The sequence below is a fragment of the Coenobita brevimanus genome, chromosome 65 (assembly GCF_032717465.1).
Source record: "Coenobita brevimanus isolate Jiangsu-jjx chromosome 65, ASM3271746v2, whole genome shotgun sequence".
In the NCBI taxonomy this organism is placed as follows: domain Eukaryota; kingdom Metazoa; phylum Arthropoda; class Malacostraca; order Decapoda; family Coenobitidae; genus Coenobita; species Coenobita brevimanus.
This window is the reverse complement of record NC_137018.1, coordinates 39,607,951-39,620,066: the sequence shown is the minus strand read 5'-3', so window position 1 is coordinate 39,620,066 and position 12,116 is coordinate 39,607,951. Positions and strand designations below refer to the sequence as shown.

Sequence of the window (12,116 nt, the reverse complement as noted above, 5' to 3'; positions counted from 1 at the left end):
GCAGGCTGTTGTGCAGAGGAGACTGAAGTATGAAAAGTACAGAGAAAGCGTCGTTTGTCGGGCAACTTAGGCGACCACTTCGGGTCAACTGGAGTCCTCTTCCTCCAGTATTAAAGACACTAGCAACACTAAAAGCGCTGACAGTGGTGAGCCCAGTACATGCACATCGCTTCCCAAATGACTGCAGGCATCAAAGTTGATCATGAGCCCTCGTGTCCCTGCTGTTCTTGACAGAACAAATGTCAGTGATCGCAATGCCCCATACATCCTCACAGAGACAGTCAAAAGCCACAGCCACAAAGTGTTGGAGTATGTCATCAGCCGGTCCAGCATCAAGCAGTTCTGAGAGAGACATCGGTTGGAGGCTGCTCTTACAATCAAGGAGGGTTTTTCCCTAAAGGCCAGTTTGTTGTTCACTGAGATGGTAAGCTGCTTGATAACCTCACAGGCCATGAAACCATGGACCGACTGTCTGTTCTCATCTCTAACAAGGATGCTGTCCAGCTACTCGGTGTTCCCAAAATTCAAGCTGGGAATACAAAGGCCCAGGCTGCCACTATCGTAGCTGGGCTAGAGTGATGGGGAATCACACATCAAGTGGTTGGAATGTGTTTCAACCAGTGGTGGGCGGCACAAACGAAAAAGGACCTTGCGCAAGCACAAAGCGCAATCCACATTTCACTACCTTGCACAAGCGCAAAGCACAATCTGACTAATATTTAGCTTGCGCAATGTCGCAAAGCGCAAGAGCAAATCATTTGCATATATATATGACAGTATTGTAATACCAACTCTAACGTATGGAAGTGAAGCTTGGACGTTGCTGGAAGGACACAAGTCAAGAGTGAGAGCAGTGGAAATGAGTTATTTAAGAGGAGCCTGTGGAGTCACATGGAGAGACAGGCTGACAAATGAGGATATAAAGGAGTGTTGTGGTGTGGATGTGGATGTGATAGGAAGCGTTAGGAGGAATACACTGAGGTGGTTTGGCCATGTGGAGAGGATGGAGGGTGAAGAGTGACAAAGAGATTGTATGTGAGTGAGGTGGAGGGGGGAAGAGGAAGGGGGAGGCTGAGGATGAGATGGAGGGATGGGGTGGAGAGGTATATGAGAGAGGGGGGTGTGAGTTGGGAGTGGGGCAGTGAAATGGCAGGGGACAGGGCGACGTGGAGGCGATTTGTTTGTGGCCACCCCGAACGGGATTGAGGTGTCTGGCAATAGATAGATTGACAGATTTTCTATTATTTGTAATTTGTGCAAGTGCGCAATCTAATATTTAGCTTGTGCAGCGTCGCAAAGCGCTAGTGCAAATCATTTGCACATATTTGTGGGAATTACCGTAAAATATATATTGGTATAATTAAATAAATTACTAAATTAGCAACCTGCCCACCACCCGCGGTGACTGAGGTACAGTAGGTCATTGTCCGGGAAAAACAGCCTATATTTACCAAGGCATTGGCAAAGATCACGTGATTACTGTATCATCACATCTCTCTCTCTTTCTCTCCGCAGAGGAGGGAGGGAATGGAGAATAAGAGAGAGAAGAGGGAAGGAATGGAGAATAAGAGAGAGAAGAGGGACAAAGTTTATGCCTTATCTCCTCACTCAAAGGGACGCTCCTTTGCCATTCCCATATTTATTCTCTCTCTCTCTCTCTCTCTCTCAGAATAATGCTCTTTATCTCTCTCTCGCTCTCTCTTGTCTTGTCAAGACAATTTATTTAATACTTCATTATAGATATACAATAGCATATGTAATTCGTTAACAAAATATAAAAAATCATGAAAACAGAGTATCCACAAATATCCACAGCCTAATAAATTATTAGGCTTTGGATATTTGATTTAAATAATATGTTTTAATGGTTTATGTAAGGAATTGCATATGCTAATCTTCATAAATAATGTATATTCATTATCATTTACTAATAATAACAATTTAAAAATTATTAAAAATACATTATCTCTGTTGAAGCGTAATAAGAAATGCTACTACCCACTTCCCTCCCACCTCCCCCCACCAACCCACCCTCACGACCCGCCCCAGCCTCCCCCATCCATTGTCCAGCCATGCAGGAAGCTCCCAAGACCACGTGTCCCTTGGATTGCGCAGTGCGCAATCCCCAGGGCAGGTGCACAAGGCCGGTGTGCAAGTGCAAATTTAGTTGTGCAAGCGAAATGCACAAGCGCAAAATTGTGCATGGTCTCGTGCGGTGTGCAATGCGCAAACGATATCACCGGAGCGCAAGGGTGCGCCCAGCATTGGTTTCAACACTATGGCTTCTAACACCATATGTCAAAGGCATGTGTGTTCCTCGAGCAGAAACTCAAGAAAGACTTGTTATACTTTCCATGTAGGCACCAAATCATGGAACTGATACATGGAGCTCCCTTTAGAGCATACTGTATTTCGTCGCCATTTCTGGCTCTGAAGCTGCTCAAGAGGTTCCGTAATTTTTGGTCACATGTTGACCATGCCAAATACGAACCTGCTGGTAGTGAAAACATCCCAAAGAAAGAAAGATATGAGCTGGTAGACTTTGCTCTTGGCATACTCAGGAAGGGAACAGTCCGAGAACGATTACAGAGAGTTTTTGGAACTTACCCTCCTGTTTCTAGACATCCGTGAGACTGAGGAGGAAGAAAATTAGTTTTAAAATGCCAGGTCCCATGCATCATGCCTGATGAACGATGAAAGTCATCTAGTCCATCAAATCTGGCTCTTTCATAGCCAGTTCAAGCTCACCAAGAAGGAGAACGAAGCCTTGGGGGAGGTGACTCTCTCTGGCATCAGGGTCTACAGGAAGACATGGTTTACTGTGTTAAATGCTGTGCCACGTGACCGTGAGGACATCTGCCTTCTTGAAAAGGATCACGCGTACCCAAAGAAGTTCATCGGAGAAGTTGTGGAGATGAAACTGGGGGTTTCATCTTTGGTACCTGTCTGAAGAACTGATCCCTCTGGAGTTTTTCGATCTTGAATTATCCGTGGAAGAAAAATGTTGGATCATCACAGGTATGAACACCAAACAGGGCAGTGATGACCCTCTCAAACTCTTAGGGATCTCACAACTCAAGCGTCCCACAAATTCATAAATAAGATGCGAATCAGGAAATCATTCCTAGAAGATCTAAGAGTCCTGGCCTGGCACTGTCGATTATGTTACTGGACAGGAGATTGCTGCAGGAATTCATGCGACAAACAACAATGCAAAGCAGGCTGTAGTTCTAGTCAAGGCATATAATGGCAAGATCATGCACAACGAGCAACAAGTACAGTTCCTAATGCGAGTTGTTGTTGAACATCGGTTACGATTTCCTGATTCAAAGAAGACGGCCCTCACTTGAACCAAGCCAATTTACATCTTCAATAAACGGTATATGATTTGAGTTGTGGTAGAGTGATTCACACAAAGGGATGACAATATCCAATGAGAGCTTTAACCCCTAAGCGCCGGGTGATGGTTATATCTGAAGCAAAACTGGTGGGCTGGAGATGCCAAGGGATGGCTATAACCACAAGTGTTTTCACGCCATAGTTTGAAGTGGCCGCCACTTGATATCATCACCAAAGGGCGAGGATAGTTTTTCGGCACCTGAGGCAAGCATACCTCAGTTGCCTCTGAGACACTGCCAGGTGCAGGACGATGTTTTCTTTAGCCTTTCGTCCAATTCCGTTCCCGACTCACGTGGACCTCTTGCCTCATCCAACCCTGCCAAGCCTCTTTCCAAGGATACAAGGAAAGGGCTAAGTGACAGTGCCATAGGAAGTGTCTTGGATGCAACTATATCTAGTTTATCTGGTAATGGAGAAATTATCACACTGAGAGCAAAGCCAAAGTTGGGGCCATGAGCACATGTGCAAATGCAGCCTGCTTCATGGAGAAAAATTACATTTGTTCTTCACATCCTTACTCATCAAAGCAACCACTTACAGACCTGGAGATGCTTTTCACTTCAAGAAGAAGAGTTGATGAGTAATATGGTTTTCAAACCGAGGCATCCTGTTGACATATGGATACATCACCATATTTTGGCACACATACCCATAAGTTTTGCAATTGCGAGGTCCGTCATTTGCACATTTGCCAAATTTTGCACGTGATTTTTGGTACATATACGCGGCAGGGACACTGCCTTACTTCCAGTGACCTCCCCCACCCCCACCCCACGTGCCACTGTCTCAGCAATTCACCTGTTACCAGTGACCTAGCCAGTAAAGACATGTTGCACCACAGTACAAAATTCAAGGCGAGAGTGATTCCCCAATCGATGACGATGTGGAGGACAAAGATTACGTGGCGCCTGAGGAAGAAACGAGCACAAGTGATGAGGTAACGTTGCCAAGGAAGGTGCAGTATGCTGATGTGTTCAGTGAGTGAAACAATGCTTACATCACCTAAATTATCGTGTGAAAACAAATATATTCTTGTACTACACATAAATTTGTACCAAATGAACAAATTCTACCTATTCTGAGTGGTGTGCAATAGTTACTGCTTCACAGAAAACGCGACACCCACAGCGTGGCTCCAGAGAAAACGGTACCAGGTGTTTAAAGGGTCACCTGCTTAGACCACTACTAAGCTCAGGTGAGCACTTTTGTGGGCATTTTCCAATGGTTTTCACAAAAAGCAGAGGTTTTAGCCAAAAAAAAAACTTTTTTGAAAATCTGCCAGGATTTGGGGGGGGGTCAGTGGTGAAATATCAGTCGGGACATGGAGGATTGTTTCCCTAACTCCTATACTTTCCGAAATACAGAAATACCTCAACTTACGAATGTAATTGGTTCCAAGAGGCCGTTTGCAAGTTGACTCCGTTCGCAAAATGGAAATCCCTTACACTACTACACGAACAACATAAAGAACACTACTGTTCACTGATCTGTTGGTAGGGTTCTAAATGTTCTTAAACAGTTTATATTGTGTTATGAAATATAAATGCATAAATTAACACAAGCAAAACACACGAAAAACGTACAGTACAAGACACAACTCTTTTCCTGTTATTGTCCAATGCCTATTTACTACTGACGAAAGATAATGGAACGTTTGCTACCTGCGAAGATGTGGATGTGGCAAGCATTTAATTTTGTTTTGTTAGTTGTAAATATACAATGGACATAAGCATTAACAGAGTTAATTTATAAAAATTACTGTACTGTGGCTCACCTAAGGGCAGACATAGCAGGACTTGCAGGAAATGAGAGGAGGCAGGTGGAGGAGTGGAGTTAGTTGGAAGATGCGGGTGAGGAGACAGCAGTGGGCAAGTCGGGATTTTCAAGAGAAGCAGGCTGAACGGACATGGCTGAAGGAGGAAGATGCAGGTGTGGAGAGCAGTGGGCGAGTCAGGATTTTCGGGAGAAGTAGGCTATGCGGATGTGGCTCAAGGCTCAGCAAAGAAGGTTGAAGGCTCAGCATAGGAAGTTGAGGGCTCAGCAAAGGAAGCTGAAGGCTGAGGTTCGTCTAATTTCGTTTCCACCCTTAGGAAAAACCTCATGATTGATGACTGGGAAGTGTTCTTCTTTTTCTTGTCAAGGATGAGACGATAGTAGCCGGGGCCTCCTGCATAGAAGCACTGACTCTGCCAAATCGGTCGGCATTCAGATCCTGTTCTTCAAAAAAAGCAAGCCCTTTCTCTATTATTCCAAAGGCACCTGTTAACCCCTTGATAGTCATTTTCCTCCATTTATCAGCCATATTAACCTGTACAATCTCGCTGTCGGCATGCTGCCGACAGTACAAAACGTCTCGAGTAATCCCAGCAACGTGATGGTGCCGACAGTACAAAAAATCTTGAATAATCCCAGCGACGTGATGGTGCCAACAGCATAATTCGAGAGCTGTAGCGCGTCTGACTACTTCAATCTAGCTAATTTTTTGCTAAGGCATAGCTTAATGCATTAGCAACATTGTGCACAAGCACTAGTAGCACTGAGTTTGGTTCTGCACTGCTGGATAACATCAGTGTGCCACTGTCCGTCACAGCATTAGAATGTCGCGGAAGTCACACCGTTTTTCTGCCACACTGGGCTGAAGGAGGTGGTTGACACTGTCACATGGACCCTCTGTCCCTCATTTAGTGATTTTATAGAAGAGGAAGACCTGGACAACTCTTCTGGGGAGGAATATGAGCCAGTGGAGAAGGATGTTGAGAACGGGGATTCCCCCATTCTCCTCCCGTTCTCTCTCATCCCGCCCAGCTGGGTGGGAAAACGTAGCTCACGGCTTGGGAAATTGGGCTAGAAACACGATAGATGGCCATCCTGCACTTATTTTTCCTATGAGGAGTACTTTTTTGCTTTTCCTTGATTTATATGTCCTTTTGGATTGTTTTATGCAATAAAAATTTTTCCCGTTTTTGGTCCAGGATTGGGTGGGTATAAAATTGCAAAAATGCCTGGGATGGTACAGGTTAAATGGAGTGAAAGTACTAAAAGCACAATAAGCAGTGATCCTCTCTCCTCCACGTGAACAAAACAAAAACAAAAGATGGTGGGTTAGCTCCCTAGCACCCACACTGCCACCTTGCGACCCGCCTTACAACTACTGTCACCCACCACATTTAAAAGCAGTCGCAACGGCCACTATAAACTAAATTAGTTTTTCGTGGTTACGTTCGTACCTGTGAAATGTTCGTTATTTTTCTCATGTTCGCATGTTTGAAATGCTCAGATCTTGAATGCTCATAAGTTGAGGTATGTTTGTATCAAGGTTTGAAAAAAAGCAATTCTGGGAAAAATGCACATACAGAAAGACAAGTGGCAGTAAAAATAGGCCAGTGTCCAGGGATTAAAAAAGAAATCAATCATATTATCTGTAACTGTTGCATGGTTGAGCCTGGCAGGCATTCCCCACCCCCCTCCCCCCCTGGTGCAGAGTTGAGCCTGGCAGATGTTTCCCACCCCCCACCCCCTGGCAGCCAGAAAGTGAAAACCCCACTAGTTGAAACCATCCCCTGCTCTTCCCTTAGCAGAAACAGACGAAACTTTGCCACAATAAATATTAAGAGCTCCTTCACAATTTTGCTTATGTGAATCAATACCTAGAAATGCATGGTTCAGAAGTTATATTGAAATTTCATCAGAAATTTAGAAAATGCTATAACTTCAGCCCTACTGCACAATCCCTAAATAATTTTATGTTTAGATAAAAATTTGTCATGTTACGTCGTGTCCATCAGAACAAAATGAGGGGTTGGGAGACTCAACTATCAAACTTTCATTTTTTAAAAATCACTATATATATATATATATATATATATATTAAACTGAATTTGTTTCTAGTACACTTACGATAGAAAAGGTTTCTCCCTGACTACTCTTGGACAAAAAGCATTCCCAATACAGTACTGTAAAGTAATCTGAAAACATAATCTGCTAGTGTATGGTAGGTGGGGGCGCTCACCATCCACTCACTTGATGTAGTGCTGCTTTGGGTGTCTTCCCTTTCCTCTCTTCTTTCCATCCTCTTCTGTCTTTCTTTCCTTCATTCTTTCCTCTTCCTTCTGCCTATGGGTGACTCTACACTGAGTGACAGGCCAAATGGTTTCCTCTACACCAGGAAACCATTTATTACACTGGGTGGTAACCATATAACCAAATAACGGCACCTGGTGATACAATGGGAAATTAAGGTGCTCCAATCTGACTGAGCCTCTGTAGGTTTATATCCATGGGGTGGTTCGGGTTCATTGCTCATGTAATGCCACTCAAGAATGAGTGAGGCTGGTCACTCTCATTTTAAATGTCAGGGCCAACTTGCCTAGCCCCGGGCTCCTACTCTTCTCATGAGGCGACATAGGATTGGATGATGGATGGAAAAAGGAATTAGAAATGTGACAAAATATTATTAAATCAAGGTTATTGGTGATATCAAATGACTAGCAGTTCTGGCACCCAAGTTTTATATATTTCCTGAAAAGCCATAATAATAATTCTAAAGACTCTAATATAATCCCTCAGTTGTAAACCACCATAATAACTTTGCCAGACTTAATAATATTGGATATATTTTACATGAGAGACTAAAAGGAAGACCCCATAAGCCAGAGTATCTCTAACTAAGCAGGCAACTTAGAAACTGTGACAAAGCATTATTAAACTGAGGTTACTGGTGATTTCAATGACTGGCAGTTCTGGCACCCAAGTTATATATATTTCCTGTAAAGCTATAATATTAATTCTAAAGATTCTACTATAGTCCCTCAGTTGTAAACCACCATTATGACTGCCACAGTTAATAATATTGCATATGTATCTCTAGTCAGGCAGACAACTTACCTTGTTTAAAAGAGAGGAAGGCTTGTGCAAGGGGTGTCCATCCACAGCAGTTAGACAGCAGTGATTGTAATTAAAGAAGTGAGCATCACAAATGTCGTAATTACTGAATGGAATATTATGCCACAATTAGGACTATGTTTAAGAAACTTGGGCACACCTCTACCAAATTGCAAGAATGAAAAATGAAATGTCCTTTACGACGGATCAAATTAACCTGTGTATATTTCAACAAAGCATATACATTAGATAGATAGATATACATTTTGACAGCACATTTATCAACAGTACGTATGCCCACCACAATGGCAATTCTTTAACAGGATTTCAGCAACACACATATGTGCACAAACACACTCTATATAATCACCAGATGAGATACATACAGTGCAAGAAATATTAGCACAACACTTACCTGCTCTTTCAATAGTTTCTGTTTCTGCTTCTCCTGTTCTCTCTCCTGTAATATGAGTTAGGACAAAATGAGACACTGCTAGGCAAAAATGAGATAAGAGTACGTGAATACTGTAAAATGAATGAGATTTTAATCTAACCCCTTCAGTATGGTGACCTCATTATTTCATTTTAGTCACAAGAGATTTTTACCAGCTAAGGAGAAACCACTCGCACTGAAGGAGTTAGAAGTTGCCCCATCTCCATCATGGTAATCAAATCAAGGCTATTAACCCTTTAAGATTCTGATTAAGCTTTTTCAGGTCATTTCAAATCCAACCTTGGCATTTCTGATGAGGCATTTATGCATCATTTTAAGATACTTTTGTAAAATATTCACCATACATCACATTTACGCGTCATAACAGAGAGACACAAGCATGAAGTCACGGAATGTTTGCTCTATGCATGGTGGGTACTGCACAGCTGGTATGACTCATGGCTTTGTCTCTTTATTACTTTATTCTTGGCAAATATTTTTCTACGGGAAGGTATAAATTTTTTTGGTTTTTGCCTACTTCAGCTAGTCATTTTGACCTTTTATTTTCTTTGTTTTCCTTTTTTGAGCATACTGTGATAAAGTATAACAATTCAGCATTAACCCCGATGTAACAGGTGACAGTTATATCCAAAGCAAAGTCTGTGGATTGAGAATGCCGGGTGATGGCTATAGCCACACTTGGTTTTGCGCCATTGTTTGAAGTGGCCATCATTTTATCTTGTCGCCAAAGGGTGTTGGATATACTCCTGCCTCCACAATGGAGCGTAAGTCAGTCTCTTCCACACCCTGGCCAGGTATAGTACAATGTCTTCAGGATCCTTATCGTTCTATTCCGTCCCTGCCACCTGTGGCCCCCTTGCATCTTCCACTCCAGCCAAACTTCTGCCGAAGGATGCAAGGAAAGGGCTTTGTGATGGTGCTATAGGGTGTATACTGGATGATACTGTGTCAACTCTTGCCGAAAGCAGTGAAACTTCTTCAGAAAAAGGCAGGAGTTATCATGTTGAGAGCGACGTGTCACGTGCATTCACCTCTGCTCCCTCAGACACGTCGGACAGGGACCTGAAAGTGCTTCACGAAGGTGGAGAGGCATACGAAAGTAATGCATTTGTTACGGATGAAGAGGAAGACATGCCAGGAAGTGTGGAAAGTGAAGGAGATGGTGGTGACGATGGTGGTCACATACTACATAAACACCACTGCCGCATCTCTCCATCACACTCCAAGCAAGAAGGTCGCCTTCCCTCCCTGCCACACCCCTCATCATCACAACCTAGCACCTCGAGGGCCATCTCCCCACAACCTGGCCCTTCATATGTAAGGATAACAAGGTCATCGGCACCAGCAAGGAAACATGGCCACCCAGCATCGTCCCAGGCAGTCCCCGCTACAGCTGAGTCATCACCTGCGTCCTCCCCCACCTCCACCTCTCCTTCCCCTCCCACCTGTGCCCATGGCCGTGGGTGTGCACGAGGTCATGGGCATGCTCATGGTGCCCAGAGGTGCCTCATTCCTGCCAGATCATGCCCTAGCAGCTCTGGTATTGGCAGGCTTGACATTTTTGTGTGGGAGGTGGGTGAAAATGCTGAAGGTTGAGGCACTCACCATCCACTCACTCGATGTAGTGCTCCTTTAGGTATCTGCCCTTTCCTCTCTTCCATCCTTCCTCTTCTGTCTTTGTTTCCTTCACTCTTTCCTCTTTCTTCTGCCTATGGGTGACTTTACACTCCCTCTTCTTTCTTCCCTTTATTCTTTCCTCTTCCTTCTACCTATGGGTAACTGCATTGAGTGACAAACCTAATGGTTTCCTGTACACCAGGAAACCATTTACTACGCTGGATGGTAATCCTATAATCAAATTATGGCGCCTGGTGATTTAGTGGGGAATTATGGTGCTCCAAGCAGACTGAGCCTGTGTAGGTTTATATCCAAGGGTTGGTTGGAGTTTATTACTCACGTAATGTCACTCACGGATAAGTGAGGTTGGTCGCTCTCATCTTCAATGTCAGGACCAACTTTCCTAGCCCCGGGTTCCTGCGCTCCTCATGGGGCGACATAGGATTGGATGATGGATGGAGGAGGGTGAATGGTTCCAGCCTACCCCACCTGCCTTTGATATGACAGGGGTAGGTGTTCAGAAGGAGCACCTGGGGGCAGGACAACTAACCATCCTGTCCTTTTTCCAAGCAATACAGTATTTACAAGCATTATTATGCAGTACCTGGTGGAGGAGATAACCTGTCACCAGGCTATGTCTGTCTACTGTCCCTGTCCCAGAGTACAAAAATGAAAGACTGGATGGCAGTGCAGATGGGAGAAATGTGTGTGGGGCTCACACTGACGACGATAATGGCACAGGTAAATAAACATGTCATTCACAATTATTGGTCTGTGGACGAAATCTTACACACACCTGTCTTTCGTAAGTATATGGCACGGGACAGGTAGGCATACAGTCGTAGCCATAAATAATCACCTATACTCCAGTACCCTGTGCCTCAGGCTGCCTCCTTTATGAGTGGCAAATCACACTGAAGTAAGAAGTCAGAGGGACTGAGAGGGAGGGGACAAAGAGGGAAGGGAAGGGGGATGGGGGGGCGAGTGATGGTGCGCAGGTGGAGTGAGGGAGGGGAGGGAAGGTAGGTAGGGGAGGGAGAATGATATGCAATGTGGTGGACACATTATTTGTCTATTTTCTTTCATTCAGGGCATGATATACGGGAGTTAACATGCGACTGATTTATGCTGCATTACACCTTGTATAGTGGCACCAGATAACAAGCTTTAGATAGGTGGTGATATCAAGGGCTGGCTTGTGAGAGAAATATACTGACGTGACAGATCAAACATTAGTGCAGAGTCATTGAGACAACATTATTTCCTTGGTGCCGCAAAGATTGCAAAAGATTATTGAGGCAGGAGGCCACTGGACTACTTACTAAGGTTTTCCTGGTTGCTTTGGCTTGAACAATACTGGTAAACACTGACACTGATTATGGGAATTTGGGTAGGATTTTGTTTCATTTTCCTTCTAACAGATTATGAGAGATATCGTTTATATACCCACCAATGTGCACAGACATCAAATTTACCTTTTATGAACAATTATTTTAAACAGCTTTTTCATATAGAGATGCCACAAAATAGCTGACATGATGGTGACTGTACAGAGGGAGTATACAGTGAGAGGATAATCATATTTACTGTGGATAAAGCCATGTCAAATGTTGCATATGATATTTAGTTCCAAAATTTAATTACATGTAATGGTAGAGGATGTTTCTTCTATAAATATTACAGATGTCAAAGCCATCCAGATTCCATTCTGTGTCCGAAGTCAAAATACATGGATAAACACAAATATCTGGCTCTGTACTAATGT

The 12,116-nt window shown here is 43.7% G+C and overlaps 1 protein-coding gene across 2 annotated transcripts in view; it reads right to left on the bottom strand.

Moving 5' to 3' along the window:
- Positions 1 to 12,116, bottom strand: part of tou (bromodomain adjacent to zinc finger domain 2B toutatis) — an 860,023-nt gene that overhangs the window by 194,033 nt on the left and 653,874 nt on the right. For both annotated transcript variants that reach the window (XM_080276402.1, XM_080276403.1), the window contains one exon: positions 8,696 to 8,740. In XM_080276402.1, coding sequence (XP_080132528.1) covers positions 8,696 to 8,740 — 45 coding nt within the window. The remainder of the gene's footprint in view (positions 1 to 8,695; positions 8,741 to 12,116) is intronic.